The sequence below is a fragment of the Cataglyphis hispanica genome, chromosome 12, assembly GCF_021464435.1.
Source record: "Cataglyphis hispanica isolate Lineage 1 chromosome 12, ULB_Chis1_1.0, whole genome shotgun sequence".
NCBI classification, from domain to species: domain Eukaryota; kingdom Metazoa; phylum Arthropoda; class Insecta; order Hymenoptera; family Formicidae; genus Cataglyphis; species Cataglyphis hispanica.
The window spans coordinates 5,076,271-5,097,128 of record NC_065965.1 but is presented as its reverse complement, the minus strand read 5'-3'; the positions used below and the strand labels follow the sequence as shown (position 1 = coordinate 5,097,128).

The 20,858-nt window shown below is 32.5% G+C and overlaps 1 protein-coding gene across 5 annotated transcripts; it reads left to right on the top strand.

The window, feature by feature from the left end:
- Positions 1–686: 686 nt before the first annotated feature.
- On the top strand, positions 687–20,858 carry LOC126853638 (neprilysin-4-like). Of its 5 annotated transcripts, none has more exons than XM_050599516.1 (18): positions 687–1,019; positions 4,605–4,756; positions 4,842–4,915; positions 13,647–13,714; positions 14,152–14,330; positions 14,534–14,779; positions 15,516–15,721; positions 16,151–16,327; positions 16,538–16,636; positions 17,077–17,221; positions 17,831–18,045; positions 18,240–18,416; positions 18,498–18,660; positions 18,786–18,834; positions 19,185–19,252; positions 19,382–19,518; positions 19,607–19,771; positions 20,400–20,858. In XM_050599516.1, the coding sequence occupies exons 1-18, from the start codon at positions 988–990 to the stop codon at positions 20,574–20,576; spliced, it is 2,529 nt and encodes an 842-aa protein (XP_050455473.1). In that variant the 5' UTR covers positions 687–987; the 3' UTR covers positions 20,577–20,858. The 5 variants fall into 5 exon arrangements, with proteins under 5 accessions (XP_050455473.1, XP_050455478.1, XP_050455476.1 ...); XM_050599521.1 differs by having other exon boundaries at positions 688–1,019; positions 4,616–4,756; XM_050599519.1 differs by having other exon boundaries at positions 688–1,019; positions 4,516–4,756.

The window sequence follows — 20,858 nt, the reverse complement described above, 5'->3', positions numbered from 1 at the left end:
GAGGCCAAGATAAATTGCAATCTAATCCGCGAGAGTCAGCCCGGGGCCAATTACAATTCGTTGCGCGTCCGCAGGAAGAGAGGAGTGGCGCCCGTGCCATAGAGCGAGCGCGAAGCGCTTGTACACCTTCTACCTATGAGGTCTTGCGGCAAATGCCGGCGGACCGTGAAATCCTCGTCTCTTTAAAAGCGCCACCGAGAAAACGCGAAGATCTACGACGTCGACCGATCGGGATCGATGGCGACGACGTGCGCTACCGTCATCGGGCGCCCGCTGTCAACACGCGTCAAAAACGATTTCGAGCGAATCTGGATATTGGAATTTGAATAATGTATGGGAATTATGTTCGATATTATCTTAGATATTTTCTATCATTATGCTTGACCAAATGAATATTAATATAAAAAAATAAATATATAAAAGATACACAAAAATCAGAAAATGAAATATGTAAGCTTAGTCAATGAAAAAATAATTGTGCCATGTCTAATGTAACAGTAAATTTTAATATTAATTAGATGAATATTTTAGCAAAAAAAAAATTATTTCTTTGAACATCTCGAGAAAAAAATTCACACAACAGCTTGATTCAAACTGCATGGAATTGATCCGTCCCTGACGAGGCATCGTGGCGCGGAAATGGTGGGGGATTCGAAGATTAGAGTCGCTCCTCCACAAGCCAAAACTTCAGTTTAGTTTACTAACGATCCTCGAGTCGCATCCTCCGTCGCGACCGACACACGTGGCCGTCGAAACGTAGACAGAAGAAAGATAGAAAGAAAGAAATAAAAGGGACAGGTGCCGAACAAGAAGTCGAAGTAATGACGTGAAGCGGCTGCGGCGACAAAAGAAAAATCGCGACAGAAACGCGCGCTCGTGTTTTCCCGCCGATTTTTGCGACTATTTATTTCCGCTGCGGAAATATTTCGCGGCGCGAAGAGAACAAAAAGTTGAAACGCGCGCGCGATATATATTTAATATGCGCCTATGAGAGATTCGTTGAGGGAGACTGCAAACAGGTGAGCACTTATCACAATCGATATATCGTACATTAAGAGACAAATGAATTCTTAAGATATCATTCTTTTTGACAAAAAATAATATCCATCTCAATAAATTTAACATTTTCTCTCTATATATATTTTATGTTTTATATTCAAAAAAATATTTATATTATAATAATATATATATCGAGCAACTTTTTTATAAATAATATTTTAATTAAAATTAAAAATGTGTTATTACAAAATATATATATTTTCGCGGTTAATAACCCTAAAAGAAATCTGTAAAAATATCCTGATTATACATTTCATTTTGCTAGTCAATGAAAAAAATAAATTTGCAAATCAATAGAGAAGATTATTTGGATAAAAAAATCTTTTTTAATATTTATAATTTTCAACAACTTCTTTCAGTGAACTATTATGCAAAATTCGTTTATACATATATATAATAATGTTATTTATAAATATCATTATATAAGATTTTTTCTGAGAAAAGTGCACGTGATACATTAAGTTTCACACGCGACACGCGTAGTATACATTGTGAGGTCGAAGGTTTTTTCTCAAGACAGACGTCTCTAATCTTGCGTACATCTCTATATATATAGACACATATTGATAGTGACATAGTTTAGCGATGTTATCGTATGTGACGCCAATAAATTTTTTAAAATATCACAGAACATGCATAATAGAAGTTGAGAAGAAATGATTATTGCAATTCTTTAAAAAATTTTTTAAATTGTATCTATAAAATTTGACAAACTGATGATGACAAAATGATTATTAATTCATGAAAGAGTTAATAAGATTCTCCTTTCCTTTCACTTTATTCTTATTATATTTTTGCGTATTCTATTTGTTTGATACTCATAAACATTAGAGAGTTCTAGTCTACTTAATTTTATGCAGTTTGTATATTTTTATCAGAAGTGAAAGCATTTCTCTTGTCACATTGAATATCTGAGATAAATTTTTTGCGTATCCTCTCTTGCAAACTGCATAGTTGTTATGCTCATCTTGCGATTATTGTTTTTCAACACACATTTATTCAAGACAATGTTTGTAATAACAATAGTTTTTTGATATTATGATTAAAAAATTTGTTCTTTTCTTCATTTATGAAGAGTGTTAGAATATTATTTATATACAATTTTATTAAACAATTTTATGATACAATTTTATTATTATGAAACAGAAACAATATTATTTTATTGTCGCATAAATGATTTTTAATGAGAAACTTTTATATTGGAAAATTTCTCCATATTATACGAGATATGGAAAAGAGTACGATTAATCGATTAATCTCAAGTCAGCGATATAAAGAAATCGAGAAAAATGTAATCGAAAAAATACATGAGTGGTGGGAAAGATTAATAGCGTGTCTTCAACAAAAGTGTTTTTCTCCGACATTAAATTACCCCTTGGCGAGACGCCAGGAAAGCGGTTAGTGTATCGTCTCGCTTTAAAGAAGTTAAATTTCGAATTTATGTGATATCTCTCGCTCGGCGGGAAACGAACGTCTTAACGAACGTAGCGACTCTCTTTTAACAACGCGCGCGTTTCGCGTTTATGAATAGATTTTAAAACGAGTGCTTCTACACACACGCATGTTTTACACACGCGACCCCTCGGTGAGTTTTTCGGTGTCTGTACAAAGAGACTGTTTCTTTCAAAACTAGCGGCGCGCTGTCCGTTTATATCTTCAACATCCTGTGAGCCTTGATAAGATTCATGTGTCCAAAACATTTTCCAGATAGCAATTTTTTTCTTAAGTAAATATCAAAGTAAATCAAGTTTCTGTTACCCAAAATAATTACATTGTATGTGCCTTTAGAATGAAAAAAATCTTTTATTTAATTAAAATATAATTTAAGCAGATTTTCATAATATAATTAATTGTTAATTTTATTAATAATGAACTATATATGTTAATGTTAGAAGAGATATTTTGTCTCTTTTTTATATTTGAATAAAACTTGTGTATCAGTTATTTTATTTCACTTGAAAAGCATAGCCAACGTATTTATAATGCAAATGTTCCATTTTTTAGACAGTAATGTAATACAAGTGCAACTGCAACTGTAGACATTTTATTGCGTAAGAGCAACCGGGTATATATCTTTAGTTATCCACTTCAATATTATATCTTTAAACGCCAGCTGCATGAAATGATCGAAGATGACTATGTGCAATCGTTGCACCACGATTCCCTCGCAGAAGATGCGTGACGATTAGTAGATGCGAAATCGAAAGCATCGCGTATCGAGATCAGGATCGGATTTAAACGGCCAGCAAGTTGCTTCGGAATGGATGCAACGGACAGTGGACAATGCTATCGAGATGTATATATATATTATGAATAACAAATTATATAAGCATAATATAACGAACAAAAAGAATTAACCGCATCGTAAAAGATTATAAAGATAACTTAAAAAAATCTTGCGTATTGTAAACAACAAATTATGTAAGTATAATGATGAACAAGGGGAATTTTTTAACCGCATCGTAAAAAAATTATGAAGATCACTTAGAAAATGAATAGTATAAAATATAATATATATATATATATATATATAGTATGAGCGCAAGCTCTCTCTTTCTCTCTCTTAATACATGATACTTATAATATGGCAGTGTCACGAAAAATCGAAATAGATGTAAAAAGAATTTCATATTTCTTCTTTTTTACTATTTTTTCTAAAATAATTTTAAATTTCTTTTCTGTTTCAAAAAATTAAGATTGAGTAAAAAAAATTTTTTTACTTTGTTTTTGCCGTACGTCAAGATTAACTACAACGTTGACAGTACGAAAAATTATCAATAATGAGTATGATAATAGATTGAAACCTATATATCTCTCTCTCTGAGATTACGTGTATATATTCTACAATACACCGATCCTGAGCGAGAGCGGACGCTTTCGTCTCGATTCGCCAGGATGCATCCGATTTAATAATGATCTCGCGATTTCACGACGCAATTTCGCGGCACAAAAGGGAGTAAATCGCCACGAATGGACGCGCGCTTTTCCACGCGGTTTAACCCGTTAATCGAGATAGATCCTCTCAATTTCTTTCCACGTGTAGAGAGTGCCCGTCGAAGTATGAAAATTTGTGGTGTGAAATATTAATAAATAAATATTCTTAATAAGCTCTCCTTACAAATAATTTTTTATCTTTTGATTTTATTTTTCTTATTCCTTGACAAAAAGTTGTACATAAATGCAAGAGAGTACTGAGATGCTAAGAGTTTGCTCTTTTGGAAATGAAAGCATTTTGAGGGAAACAATCGAGCTATCAAGTCGTGCGCGCAATTCGTTAAAGATTTAATGTACCGTGCTGATCTCAGGAAGGTAAATCATTATGAAAGCGTCACATACTATCCGCACTACTGAAGTCTTCATATCCGGTAAAAGTCGACGCGTTCATCCGTTTCTTTTTCTTTCGAATTTTATATGCATTAATAGTTCATTTTTGTCATACAATCACGTATTTTTAAGATGAACTGAACCAAACATCTTGTACGTATTCAGCACGAAATATGTATGTGTTTATATTCGAAATACGTGACACTGAAAATTGAATAAAGCTCGACGAAAGTTTTTCGGAAGGACGAGAGAGTGTCGCGACATTATTGTCTTCCCGAAAAGACGGACGCGTATCATCATCACAAAGCGCGACGAGGAGAAAGAAGACAACAAGAGTATTATCTTGTGTTTTCTCTTATTCAATGCAAAACAGGTGATTCATGTTCCCGCCGTCGCATTTGTGCCCGGACGGGCACACAGGGACATTTTTAATAATAATTCCTCTCGTCCTTTTGCAGACACGCCGCTTAAGAGTCTAGAGACTACTCAGGAAGGACGAGACGGCGAAGGAGACGCGAAGATGAAATACAAGGTGAGACGAGCGTGCTTTTTTTCTTTCCGCGCATCTATATCTATCGTTCGCCGATAGAATATGATGACGAATTAACGTAGAGACTGAGATAAGTCAGGCTCGAATGCCATCGTGTCGATTGTCTCATCAAAATTCAGTCATCTATTCTTTAATCGATTTGGAGAACCGACTCTTTTTCTCTTGTAATAAAATAAAAAATCATTGCGGAATTATTTATTTTGCAGATATGTGCACGATTTTCTTAGTAACATAAATTATACGCATGCATAAAAAATTATTCTGTTATCTCTCATGCTTCTAAAAGTACTTACTATGATTAGTACTTGCTACCATTAAATTAAAAAAAAACTTGATATTAAACGAGCTATGAATTATCTTTTAGCAAAAACAATAAAATTTTGGAAATGTAATCAAATTTTTTTTTATCGTATATTTTCTCTTTTGCTTCGAGAAAGAAAATGTTTAATTTCTATCAGAAATTTTACTTGATAAAATAAAATTAAAGTCACTCGAAAATGCAAGTTTCGAGCAGAAAATGCGCAGCAAAATTGCATCGAGATAAAATCGTCTCCAAATCAGAAAATACGTTCTTAAAATTTCATGCAAATTCCGCATGTTCGTATAATAGTCTCGTTTCACATTCATCTCGTGTATATATTGTCAGGAAATCAACATCACGCAATTGGAAGCGATTTATTTAAATTAATTCTAATTGATGAATGTACTTTGAAAGATTATCTCGCTTAATACTTTGCCGATGATAAATCCTTAAATATTTATCTTCACCAATAATGTTACGTTAATTCTCGAAATTCAATGCAGATCGCATCGAGCTTAAGAAAAGAAAGAAATTAATAAAAAAACTCGATTAAAAAGCATCGTAGAAATTTGTATTGAATATTACATTCAAAGAATCGATTGCAGTTTGCAGGTATTAAGTCTCTTCCCACTTGTTGACGATTTCCTTTCCGGTTATTGGATCCTTCTTCCTTCATCTCGTTTCGCTATCGGCGTCCACACGTCTCGTTTCTCGCGTCACGTGCATGCTGATGTGCATAAAAATACACATTTACTACCTTGACATATCATTATGCGCGTAAGGTGAGGCGCAAATGATTGCAATTTATTCCGCATTGATATTAATGCGAAGAATGGAAATCATCGAGTAAAGTATTCGCGGTTACGATACGATTAAACAAAAAATCGATTCTAAAAGAGCATTATGATCTCTACTGAGATTTGAGAATAAACTCGATCTTTTTAATATGTGTAAACATAAAATCATGTAAAAACATGGACTATGTTTTAATAATTTTGTCTCATAATTTTTTGCACTCATTTTTCCATTTATTTTTGCATTGATCATTATTTTAAATTTTTCTAAATTTATATATGGTTATTTATATATGGAAGCTAAAGCATTTTAGCAGAGATATATATCTATATAGTTAGAATTATATATTAAATAAATTTTATTCGCGCGTGATCATGAATTTTTTGGCTTGCACAATCAATCGATCAATCGTTATTTTCTTCGATTATAAATCCAATTAAGAGGAAAAAGTAAACTGCCGTGTTCGACTACTTCGTTAGAAACCGCAAATAGTTGAACATTGCTGAGATCGATTCTAGTTTTTTTATTGACAGAAAAAGAGGTCAATCGATTGCGGATAAAGGATAATTACAATAAGACCAGTTACTAACAACAAATATCGTATTTTATTCGTGCTCGAGGCAGATGATACCATTTATGGGAAATATCGATTTTCTCCTTTCACAGCACAACATAGTTCATGCATTTTTCTGAATTATATATGTATTATATATAAATTGTTATATAAATTATGTATAAATTGTTTCCAGTTAAAATGATTATAAATAAAGTAAAAAAGAAATAAAAAAATATACTAAGATAAAAGTTAGCCTAACAATAAGCTGCAAAATTATAACGTTCTTAGCTTCTCGAATGCTCGGATAGATAATTGAATTAATCTTATCAACTTTTTATTTATCGTAATCTATTTACTTCCTTTCTCTATTCATCTCCTCAGCTTCTTTATTATCTGGTGATATGAGATTGCACATTGACCCTATATTTCAACGAGATTACCACGAAAACATCATTGTTTCTTTCATCGAAAAAGTAGGTAAAAGAAGTGGAGCGTATATATATATATATATATATATATATATATATATATATATATATTAGCTCATTTTCTTAGACATCAAATTTGCTAAGCGATCAATGTTTGACAATCCTGACAATGCAAGTCGCGGAATGCAATCACTGCATTGCTTAATGACTTCTGCGAAAGGGTTCGTGAAATGGATTCAAGCATTCTTCTTGCCATTGACTTGAATTTCTCGAGCGATTCCCAACACGCTACGAATTTATAAATATATATATATATATATATATATATATATATATATATATTTTTTTTTTTACATTAAGCAATGCAGTGATTGCATTCCGCGACTTGCATTGTCAGGATTGTCAAACATTGATCACTTAGCAAATTTGATGTCTAAGAAAATGAGCTAATTAGAATTCGTTTGATCAATTAATCTAGCCAAACGTCATAAACTCGTAAGACTATGATTTTGCTAAGATCTATGTAATCGAAGACGGAATAAAAAATCTACAAAAATAACATTTTACAAAAATTTTTTTTTGGTTACCCTGTTAGGTAAACCGTTTCAAGGAGCGAGTTCTCTATAGAGATAATTTTGCATTTCGCTAATAATTAGTCTCGCAGTGAAAGAGACGCGGAAAGAAAAATAATGTTCGGGATGAAGAATCGTTTTGATCTCCGAAGCTAGAAGTCAGTGACCACTTTTGCTACCGTAATTGTATTATTATCAAATAATAGCACGATAATGGGTTTCAAACATCAACAGCGCGGCGACACTTACGACTCCCCACATTCGTGTCGTTGAAATAGAATCCTCTCAATGAAGCATTGAGGCATTCCACTTGCGGCGAACGATATACAGACTATATGTGATTATATGACTCGAATATTAGTCACTTTTGAAGACAGCCCGTGCGACAATCTTCCTTCAACCTGCATTTCGCAACATCGGTAATCATTGAAAAATAATTAACGCTACTGTCTGCCGAAAATCGCCAATACAAATTGTAAATATTGTACCTGTTTTTTTTTGAAAATTTTCTGTCGATTATTTAACGATGTAAATAGTGTTTTTTGACAATATTGATTTGATATAAACATATCAGATCTCTCCACGAAGATACGCGCGACGAAATAAATAAACGAATGAAACATGTAACGAGGGAAATGTTCATCGTGATGTGTATATTCGTTGTACGTATATTTTTTCACGCGAGGAAATATTTCAACAAAAATACACCAAACATTTGTCTCTTCTTCAGAGAACAGGCTGCGAACGTAAACGAGAATAATGAGCCGCTCTTGCGAAAACATCATTCGAGTCTCTCGGCGGAGGAAAGTCTCCAGACGACAACGACCCACGATACTGGCCAAATTTCTAAATTGAGCCGTTTATTTTGGAAGTGGCACAAGTCGCATATTTAAAAATGTAATTAATTTGCGCGCGACAAATACAAATATAAATCAGAGTAGCGTATCTAATTATGAAAAGATTTTCACTTATATATCGTTTTCAAAGTAAGCAATTTAGATAATTTATTGTCCAGGTTTTTATTGTCGATTTTATACTGAAATGATACGGCTGTGGAAAATACTAATAAGGAGAATTGATAATTTCAGCAAAAAAAGAATTATTCATTCCGCACAATGCAATTACGACGATAGAGTGAAGGTCGTCTAAAGAGATAAATTACTTGTATAAGCAATTTCTTTATACTTAGCTAATTTTACATTAAAAACATCAGTACTTAGGAAAGAATATATGACGAAAATTTCATTATTTGATAGAAAAAAGAAATCGATTGTCTTGATGTCGATGGCATATTATAAAATTTATTTGTCAATAGTTATCTAATTCAAAAAAATTATAAATTTTTTTTATAAAAAAATTGTAAAATATAATAAAGATATTAAACCATTAAGATTTATCAAACAATTTGCCAGATATGTGTATGTACTTACATGTTCTGACACGATCTATATATCATATTTAAAAAATATATTTTCATTTGCGTGGCAAATTTTTTATATCCCGATTTAATGGAGATATGACAGAAGCGTGCAGCATATAGATCGAGCGATAGTAATCACGTGCCGCAAACGATCGGAGTCAATGTCTTCTATAACGTTTTAGATTGCCTCGTACGTGATGAGCTGAAAAACTCTGATGACAAATTAATACTGTACGGTACGTCGCCGCGGGCGCGAGTTGCTCGTGTTGACTCACACCTGACCAGAATTAAGAATCGAGTAGAAGAGTCTACACGCAATAAATCGTGTATTCAGTCGTATTACAAAAACCTAAACAATTATCGCACTTAGAATTAAAACCGTAATTAGATAATTGAGAGTTTTGACAGAAGTATATAAAAAATTAATCACACGCATTAAAAGATTAGTTATGTAATATTATTGCAAATGCCATTGGCTAAAGCTCAATGCATTTGCTTCTTTAATGCATACTCGGAATAAATTGTTTGAAATTATCATTTTATTAGGTAACTTCGTAGAAATTTCTCAAAGAATACGCGGATTAAAAATGAAAAGATATAATTAGCAACAAACTACATTTCTTCGAACAAAACAGTCATTATATGAAAATTAATTAACTTTAAATCAAATATCGTTATGAGTGACTTGCAACCTACTTTTCAAATTTAGAAATTGGGATAAGTATATTAACAACAAAAAATATATTAGTTCCTACGATTAATCTAGATTTCATAAATGGAATTAGTACTCTTCTAAAGAAAAATGATTTCGCTCGTCCGAATAATTATGACTCTCCTATCGGAGAGATTCACGGATTAATGACTAGCCATAAAACTTCATCATATGGTTCACTTCTGTTGGAAATGTAGAATATATGCAAGATTGAATTATACATATGTGCATTTACTAATATACAGGATAAAAGAAGTTTTCGATATATTTTATTAATTTTATCACTATTAAACGCGAATTATACAAAAATTAATTTATTTTGATATAATTTACATAAAGGAAATTTGCATAATTTTTCTTGCTTCTGATATTATAATCCGACATTGGTCGCAGTGAGGAAACGGAAGTATTAAACCTTCAGTATGCATTTTTTTATCTCCCCAAGCCCTCATCGTGATGTAAATAAGAGGGAAAAAGATTGAATTATGCACGCTTAACCAACGGCCCTGATTGTTTATCGCGCGATCCGCCGTCGATCGCAAAAGAATCTATCAACGTGACGTAAGAAATTAATTATGTGCAATATTCCGCGGCGGAACAAAGGAGGGGAACAGTGGAGTTTCGTAGGCGAGAATATAATCTTTCGTTGAAAGATACACTCGATGACTTTTGTTATCAACAAAATAAATACAGTCACTCGTTAGTAATTCCATTTACAAATAGCGGGTCATACAAAGATACGTATTCGTCGCGACGCGCGCGAACGTGAGCCAATTCGACGAGTACTTCCCGATCGCACTCATCGAGACGAATTGAAATTCTATCGATCCACCGTTAAATTCAATGTCAAACGCGCTGTTAATCATTAGATGGAATTTACATCTCTGGCTTGACGTTAAACGGTGAAATCTTACGATGCGCAAGGACAACGACGCCGCATCGGAAGCGACGTCAGATGGATGACAATTATTTGACTGCAAGGACGTGCGATCGGTAGCGAGTAGTGAGGCCGATGACAATTGTCGACTTGCGAGTGGCTATCAGTGAAAAAAAAAAACAATGTAAAAAACATATCCAGTTATTGATGTAAATGAAATGTAATTTTCCTCTTCGAGCTTCCGCGAATTTTCACGCTGCGCGATACACGTGAATTAAACGTAAAGGAGTAATTAATATATGTGAGAATAAGTGGGCATTTCGCAATCATAAATTATATGCTACTGCATATTTATTAATTGCGATTAAAAAGTGATTTGCCATATGTTATGAAAGAAAAGAACTAGATATGCGTTATGAGAGAAAAAGAAAAAGAAAAAAAATAATATAACACGCTCGTGATTCTACACAAACATAAAAAATATAGTTATATTATGTTTCATTGTTAAAAATCTTTATACGTGTATAAAAAAAAGAAATCTTAATTATTTTATTGTAAAACTTATGCTAGAGAAAGAAATATAGCGAGAACAAAAGTTTCAATATCATAAAACATATAATTTAACAATCTGTTTCTTTTTTTAAATTTGTTAACAAATAATCAATATTAAATAACTGATAAATGTACAAGTGGCACTTTTTCATTCAGACGGGAGATTAAGGAGAAGAAAGCGAAAAATAAACAGAGAAAATAGTTAAAAATAACTTGTTAGAATCATGGTGTATATCTCGTAGAGAATCGCTCTGTTTAATCGAATGTAGAGGAAGTCGAAATAACAGATACACGATTGCGCAATTCCGTTTATATGCATACGCGATGGATAGAAGAGGGAAAAAAGGGCGCCGGCGCTCGAGTATTTCTCGCGTAAAAGTCTGTCGATTCGGGAGATCGTATAATGGGAACGTTGTCGAGCGCACGCCGATGTACCGCCTGGAAAATCGGATTCTTGTCTATCGGTTATAAACACGAAGATGTTAATCTAACTTTTAGAAATCTCAAAGCCTACTACATCACGTCAATTAGCACCAGTCGCATTTATCTAAAGTGTTTTTATCACAACTCGCGTATTATGATCAACATGTCATGATTTAGAGAAGTAAAGAATTAATTAAATAAAGAAAAAATTAATTAGTTAATGTTAAAATCAGACTTAAGGATATTTTGTTTAAAATCTTAAATATTTTAAGATAGAATCTGTTGATTTAATAAAAGGCAGAGACTTTTGTTTCGTATCTCTAAAAAACATGCGGCTTTAAAAATCTGATGACGTTACATTCTTTAAATTAAGAAAATAATATAAAATGATATTTGTAAATAAATATTGAAGTTCTATATGATTATATATTATAAATTCAGAAAATAATTGGAGTCGCTAAAAGTGAAAGGGTTAATAAAATAATATAAAACGAAGAAAAATGCGTCGTGCTTGTCAAGAAAATTAGGAAATGAGAGATGAGACTGTCTGAAACATTAAAGAGAAATGAAGAAATTTCAAAATGTCAATTGTGTCAATTTTTTGATTCATTAATTTTAGTTGAGCGTTCTACTTCTCTGACGTTTACGATTCAAGATAGAATACAAATACACACACGAGGAACATTCAGTTGGCTATAATTAATATTAATTGATGTCAGTGAAGTAGAATGACTTGGGAATTGAATAATCAATAAGGATCGCGTGTTAATCAGTGCGATTTTTTATTTCTTTTTATATTATAATTAGAGATGTAATCTAGAAATGTCGAATACTATTTACTATGTTAATTTTATGAAGCTTAGTAAAAAGATTAGTTTTAACTTATGATAAGTACACGAAAAATTATATCATGTTGAAAATATAGAATAAATTGTTATGTCATTATCTTTTCGATGCGCGTTATATTTCCAAAGTAATTTCACAATTTGAAATTGTCATATAAATGCAAATTCTAAAATCTTCAAACTCATAGCGCATAATTTACATTACGACAACAAGCTGACAATACAAGAGATGCTCTCATATAAAGTATATAGTTATTCGAGTGTTCTTATTGTTAGATTTGTTTACAGGAAGGACAATGTCGACTTGTGTGATCTTATTCTTTCCGACTTACTTCACTAGCGCTATAATTACGAACAGAAATAACTGTTTTACCTAATTTAAATTACAAAGTATCATCTGTCAGTGGCATCAAGTTGTGTGTTCGATACACTCACCTTGCCCCAGAATCGACGGGATTACTTCAGGCATTATTCTCCTCGTGCCCAATATCCTGTGTTGAACGATTCTCGACCCATTAAACTCATCGAAACTATTCGCGGCAATGACGCGAAAATAAATGAAAAGCTAATGCAAGCTTACGTAAGGTTTAGTCCGACCAGATGTGTAGAATTTAACGTCGATTGAAGCGTAAACGAGACGAGAGCTTTTATTTGAATGCATCGATTGTTCAATCAAGATTTATCACATTCTATCTTCATCTAACGTCAGAAAATTGATAAAAATATGTTTGTTAATCTCACAAGATGAAAGATAATAGATCATTAGTATTATGGCGACAGTCAATGCAAGCTATTTTCTCGTAGAATTGATTTTGCTTATTTTAATAAATAAGATATAAGATTTAAAATTCGCATTTCCTATATTTGTATCTCTCTTATTCTCTGTGTAGAGAGACATTTTCTTTCTTTGCAAAACTTTTTTTCTTTAATACGCAATTCATATACAAGAAGCCTATCATAGTACCTCAAGATCATGTCTGATTATGTTTTATAAGATGCATCTGTTTGGTTGAACTTTGATTTCTCACGTTTTTAAGATTCAAAGTACATTAGTTAAGTCATATATATATTGCTTTTTTGTGAAATCGAAATAGCCATTCTATGTATTAACATTTCGAGCAATTATACTTTTATAGGCACATTCAATGGACACATTTGTTATCATAGAATAAAACACAATAATTGTACAATTGTGTACAATAATTGTATATATCGTGATTTCTCTGTTGCAGGTAAACGATCCAGAGGACAATGAGAGAGACGCGGAAGAGAATACCAAAGGAACTTCCGATGTTTCGTGGTAAATTAGCGTTTTTTCATTAAAAGATCAAAAATGTTTTCTTATTTCTTATTCCCAAGTTATTTATCTAGAGAATCATTATTTATTAATTATAATTTTCTAATTATTATTTATTAATTATAATTTTCTATCCCTTTGAAAAATGTAATTATATAAAATTGCTCTTTTCAACATTATTTTTTAATAAGAATGTTATAAAAATACTTATGCAAACAATTTTTATTCATTTGGTTCTTTTTCTTTTTTATTTAATTCTTCTTAATAATCTAAAAAGTAATGTTCCATTTAGTAAATTTTGAGAATAATAATAAAAATATTGCGATAGTTAGAAATCTGTCCAAATCTTATAAATTACTAAAACAAAGTATAGAAAATCTTATAACATATTTCAATTATGTTACAAATTTTCATTATCACTGGAATTCTTTTTCTCGCAGGAATTACAATCAGAGAGATGAAAAGAAATCGAGCGGCAAGGAGATGAGGCTCGTGATCGTTGTTGGTCTGTTAGCAGTGACTGTCATCGCTCTCATTGCAGCACTGACGTTGCAGATGGCCGTCTTCCGCAAGGAAGAATACAAGGAAATGTGCCAGAGCGAGGAATGCATCAAGACAGGTATACGATTCTCCATTCTATTTATTCTTTAACATTTCAAGAAAAGATAATGATAAATACAATACAAAATTTCAAACTTTTATTGAAAAATAAAAACTTAAATTATTTTCTCAAATGAAATCTCGATAATAATAATCAGGACTTTCGTGATTATAACAATGGTGGAATTATAAAATAATCCGAAGATAAATTCGTTTACATAGCGGCGCGAGTAATAGGCGCGATGAACAGATCCGTGGACCCTTGCGAAGATTTCTACAATTTCGCATGCGGTGGTTGGATCAACAAGCATCCGATTCCCCAAAGCCAGAGCTTTTGGGATCAGTTGAGCTTGCTTAGGGAGAAACTTTTGGAGAATTTAAGGATTTTACTGGAGGAGCCAGATAAGGAGACCGATCTTAGGCCAGTCAAACTGGCGAGAGCACTTTATAAGACCTGTATGGATGTCGGTAAGTTTTAAGGATTAAAGTTATTGAATAATGCGACTGACATGATTGACAATTTCAATAATGAAATTGTTAAAATCCTAAGTTCTTCAATATATTGTGATAAAAGGGAAGAAAAAAAGATTTTTAAAATCATAAGCATATATAAATAATAGATGTTAAAAATATTTTCGAAAAACAGATACCCAAAATTTTTGTAGTATATTAATTTTTAAAGCTTTATATGAAATTATAAAGAGTATCTACCGATATCGAAGATAAAAAAATAATTATATCTTCGCACACCAATGATACAACTGTTAATTCTAGTAATTTGTTTACACTGATAAATTATTCAATAATCGTTTTTTCGCGCAAAGATATAATACATAGAATGATATTTTCTTAAGCAATAAAATCAAAAGAATAAGTTAACAATACATCGCCACATATCATTACCGTTATGGCGTTAGTCACAACGTAATAGAGTAAATTGACGACTTTATTGCTACGAAGAACCGGAACTCGCGTGCCTCGCGAGCGATTGTAATTACGAATCGCATAACCAAGCGTATAAATGATTTAAATAGAAGCAGTTAGATATTTTTGAATAACTGAAAGTACAATTCGTGGAATCTATTATGCGCAATTTGCAATTTGCATTTTTCACTTTAAACTATAAAAAAGATTTATTCGTATATATAGCTTTAAACAACAATAGAATGTCTTTAAAATTATGGCAAAAATTATCGAATTGCAGCGAGTGTTGAGGCCTTAGGCTTACAGCCTATATCCGAGGTACTCAATAATTTAGGTTTACCAAAGGACCCGCCGATGCAGGGCAAAATACCCTCTTTCGATATATCGAGATTAACAGGGCAAGCGCAGAGAGCACTGGGCTTAAATCTTTTTATTAATTTTTACATTAGCGAAGACGTCAAGGACACTACAAGAAATCGAATGATGGTGAGAATGTGTCTGAAACTTATTTTATAAATTTTAGCAAAAAAAAAAAAATGGATCCATTTAATTCTAAAAAATTATAGTTCCAGAAGAAAAAATCAAATTTTAAAAGAAATTAAAAATCATTCTTTTTTTATTCGGAGAAATGAAATGTTTCTTTTATACGACTATCTAAGATCATTATCAATTTATAAAATATTATTAGAATTTCTTTTTTTTTTATTTTATGCAATTTTATGTAATTTTCGATATTTTCATAGAGGAAATTAAAAAAAAGAATGTTGAATTTTTGCTATATTCTTTTAACATTAAATGATTCAATTAAATATAATTTCTTATCATTATCACAATTGAACTGTTTTGGGAAAACACTTCTAATACAAGTATTGTTATTTTCAGTAGTAATATAAAAAAAAAATAAAATTCTTTTAGATAGAGCAAGCATCGCCCGGATTTAGCGAGCGTTATCTACTAGATCCACGGCGATTTCAATTAGAATTGATGGAGTATAGAAAGTACATAAAATCCATGGTCGAACTCGCGGGGGCTGGTAACATGAGCGCAAATTATGCCAACGAGATCATAGAGTTCGGTACGAAACTTGCCAAAGTAAGTTCCTTGCTTTATCAAATTATATTTTATGTGAATTAATTAAAAATATGTTAAAGGCAACACACTCGAAAAGTTATTTATTTGGTAATCCTAATATGGAATCGCGCGAGATAGAATAATCAAACATTTCTTACCTTCGATTACTCAACTTCCAATGTGAGGATAATCGTTTCAGGAGCACGTTTAATTGTTTTGAAATCCGTCCAGATCATGGCAACACCCGAGGAGCGTCGCAGCGCGGATCATCTCCTTCACGACGTGACAATCGACGAGCTGCAACAACTTACAGATCTACGCGCGTTGCAGGTAGAGCGATATTAATTCTTCCAAGATTCTTATTAATTTATTTCCGAGCAAGAATATCCACAATTTGCATGAAAAATAAATAATTTATAATAACTGTTAATAGCGTACAATAAATATTTTAAAATAGAATTAAATGCAAAGAAATATTTCGAAATATGTAATCAAAATTTTAACTAAAATTAGATGAAATAAAGTTTTCGTCATCTTCACGAGATTATTAACAAATAAAATAAATTTAAAATTATATGATCAAAAATAATATGAAAAAAGTTAAAATTACTTTTCAATAATATCTACTTTTCATAATGAAAGATTCCTTAAATTTTATATAAAATTATTTTTTGTAACAAATAAAAATTATCTGATAAAATTATCAACAATAAAAAGATGAATAATCTTTTTTAATATTAGAATAATCAAACGCGCGAATGTTATTCCAGTGGAACTGGACGAGGTACCTGGAATCCGTATTCGAGAATACGAATGTCACGATAAATCCAACCGTAGATCGAGTTATCTTAATAGACCTGCAGTATTTGCAGAAATTACCGTTGCTGCTGTCCATCACTCAACCCGCCACGATAGGTACGTCTAATTTACGCGTCCTCGTCAAATCAAGGGCGATTGCCACTCGGCATAATGTACACTCACTCAGCTTATTATTCATTGCGCTCCGTTGCTTTTGCTTCCATTAGATACACTAAATGCGCGAGAAAGGGAAGCTGCCTATATTTCTAACGCGGAAGCATCCCCTTTGCGCGTTTATACATTCAAGTATTCGCAACGCTCTGAGCGTTTCTGCTAAAATCTGTCCAATCAAATAATTATCAATAATAACATAAAGAATATAAACTAACAAGACGAGACAAAATAAATAAAAAATCTATTTGCCGATAAAATAAAAAAGAAAAGAAGGAAAAATATCGAAAGTAATTTTTATATTTACTAAACTAAGACATGTGGCAAAGCACAGATTTTCTTGATTACAAAACGCTCGTCGTCCGTTATCTACAATAAAGAAGAATAACGTGAACCTCCACGAGAAGGAGAAAGATGATCAAAAGATCATAAAGATCGAAGCTATCGGGCTCGATTTCTACAAAAAAGCGCATAGTTACAACTGTTTTGTCCGCATGAAAAATTATAATCTCGCGATGTATTTACAATGCTAGAAACATCCAATTGATTTTTCAGTGCGATACGTCTGGTGGAGCGTATACTCGACCGTTGCCCCCTTGACGTTGCAAAAGTTTCGCGATCTCGGCTTCCAGTTCTCGCAGAAGGTTTTCGGATTAAAGGAGAAGACGCCTCGTTGGAAGGGATGCACTGGAAATGCCAATGCGAATTTCGGTATGGCGCTCAGCTATATTTACGCGCAGAAATACTTCAACGAGCAAGCCCGAGAAAAGGTTTGTAGATAATAATTGTAAGCGATATAATTAATATGTAAGCTTATATAAAAAATACCTAAAAAATATAATATACGTGCACTTTACTAATTATTCAATATTTTCCTGGTAAATATAAAAATATAATAAAATAAAATAATTATTCTGCATAATTGATTATCATCTACATATTGATTATGCCATTGTCATCATAGGCATTGGAGATGTTATCGGACATTAGAGCAGCATTCGATGAGATGGTTACGGAATTAGATTGGATGGATACCGGCACGAGAGCTCGAGCCCATAGAAAATTACACGCTATGAGACCGTTCGTGGGATTTCCTGATTGGGTCACGGATCCAAAAGAGTTGGACAAATTTTACGAAGGAGTACGCGCATACAAATATCATTTATAATTTTAATAATTTTCTACTGCAAACCTCCCGCACAACGTCCCGATCGTTTTTTAGGTGGAGGTGATCGATGGGAAATTGTTCGAGACTTTTCTAAAATTGACTGACGTGGCGATGAAAAAGAGTTTCAATAATTTGCGCGAAAAACCCGACAGAAGCAGGTGGATATCGACGGGCACGACGGTAAACGCGTTTTATAGCGCCATATTAAATTCAGTCAGTAAGTATTCAACTTGATCTTTCTTTCTCTTAACCGATACAGTCGTTTGTATCTATCATCATTTTTACAAAATAATTTCATTTAGTTATTCATCAAAATTAAGAAAAAAAAAAATGTGATTTTAGCTTTTCCAGCTGGTATTTTGCATCCTCCATTTTATGGCAATGGATTGGAGTACGTATAAATTTGTATTTTATATATAAAAAAAAGGACAAAATTTTTATAACTCACTGTTATTTCATGATTAGCTTTTCAATTTACAATCTATATAATTTCCTTTTTTCTCTCTAATTGTCCTATATATTGCTCAATAAGTATGTAATATCTTATATAGTAACTGCTAAAAACACGCTGCTTTATATTTGATAATTTTTACTTTACAACTTTTATTTTAATCTATAGAACACAATTTGATTTATGTCGGATGTATTCTTAAACAAAAACTCATGAAAATAAAATGACACATTTCCGTACAATTTACATCTTTATCGTAAGTCTGGAAATTCTAATATTATGTATTACAGGTCTATCAATTATGGCGCTATGGGAGCTATCATGGGCCATGAGCTTACGCATGGTTTCGATGACCAAGGTGAGACAATCGGCAACCCAACGCGCGTTGTAATATCGCTAAATTGGCTATTCATTCATCTCTCTTTAATATTAAAATACCCGCATATTTATAATAATATCTAGAATTATACGATTTTCTGTGTCACAGGTCGCAGATACGATGAGAATGGCAATCTCCGCCAATGGTGGAGCGACGAAACATTACGACATTATCATGACAAAGTACAGTGTATGATCGAGCAATACAGCAGTTATCATTTGCCAGAGCTGGGCGATAATTTCACAGTGAGTATTGAGTAACCCCGTTGCTTGTTGAAAATACCGAAAAGAAAGAGTGCCAAGGCACTTCTCGCTCCATTCGACTAATTTTTAGGTGAACGGCATCAATACTCAGGGAGAAAATATCGCCGACAACGGCGGCATTAGAGAAGCTTACAGGGCATATCAAAGACTAATTGCGCGCAACCCGTATCAGCAAGCTCTACCTGGTCTCGTCGATTATAGCAACGAGCAGCTATTCTTCTTAGGTTTCGCCCAGGTAAAAAAAAAGCACTTTTCAAATCAGCGAAAATCACAATCGTTTTTATTCTGTCAAATAGTTGTTTTTAACGCTTTTTGGCGAAAAAACATATGAGCAGATAGCTCTCTGCTAAAAAGGACAAGACAATTTGCATATTGGTACCAAACGGACTAATTTGAAAGCTAATAAGTTAAGAGTCAATCAAATATGATAAAAAGAGAAAAGATTCTGTACACATTATGTATAACACTTCGTTATATTTAAACTAATTTAAATCTAACAAGAAATCTTCCTGCCTAAGAAATGATAATAAATACTTTCTGATTTATCAAAAAACATTGAATCTGAAACAATTTACAAGCGAGATTTGCTAAGTCAAACATTATATTATAAAAAAAGTTTTTCAGAAGAACACTTTTATATGTATGCTTTGAAAAACGCGTATAAGCAAAAAATTTACACCATTTTGGAATTGATAATATAATGAGATTTCTTGTTAGGCTAATAAAAAAACTTATTTATAAACAAATTTACATGTTTCTGAAATAAGCACACGAGCTTTATACGTAAATGAAGATTCCATAGTTCTCATTAGCATAAGATTTATAAGATCAGAAGTTATGAATATGCTAATCTCTCTTTTAAGGTCTGGTGCGGCAATTATACGAATGGAGCACTAAAGTCTAAGGTGATAGAAGGTGTGCACGCACCGAATCACTTTCGTGTTATCGGTACACTGTCGAACAACGCGGAATTCGCAAGAGCGTGGAGATGCCCGCTCGGCAGTCCAATGAATCCACCGCACAAGTGTATCCTGTGGTAGATGCTCTATTCGCGTTATTTCGAGTGATACAAAACGACGTGATGCAAAAACGCCAGAAACTATTATCTCATTCAATCTAGATATCTATATTGTGAGAGAAGAACAGATGTTGGTGCAGTGATAATTCTGAAAAATTGTAAATAGACTGATTTACAATTATAGGAACTAGCAAGTAATTTATTACATATTCTTAGACATTATTCTTAGCCTTAAGCTTATCATGTAAATATCACACGGTAGAGAATAATAACTTTTATAAAGAGACTTCTTTCTCCCATATAA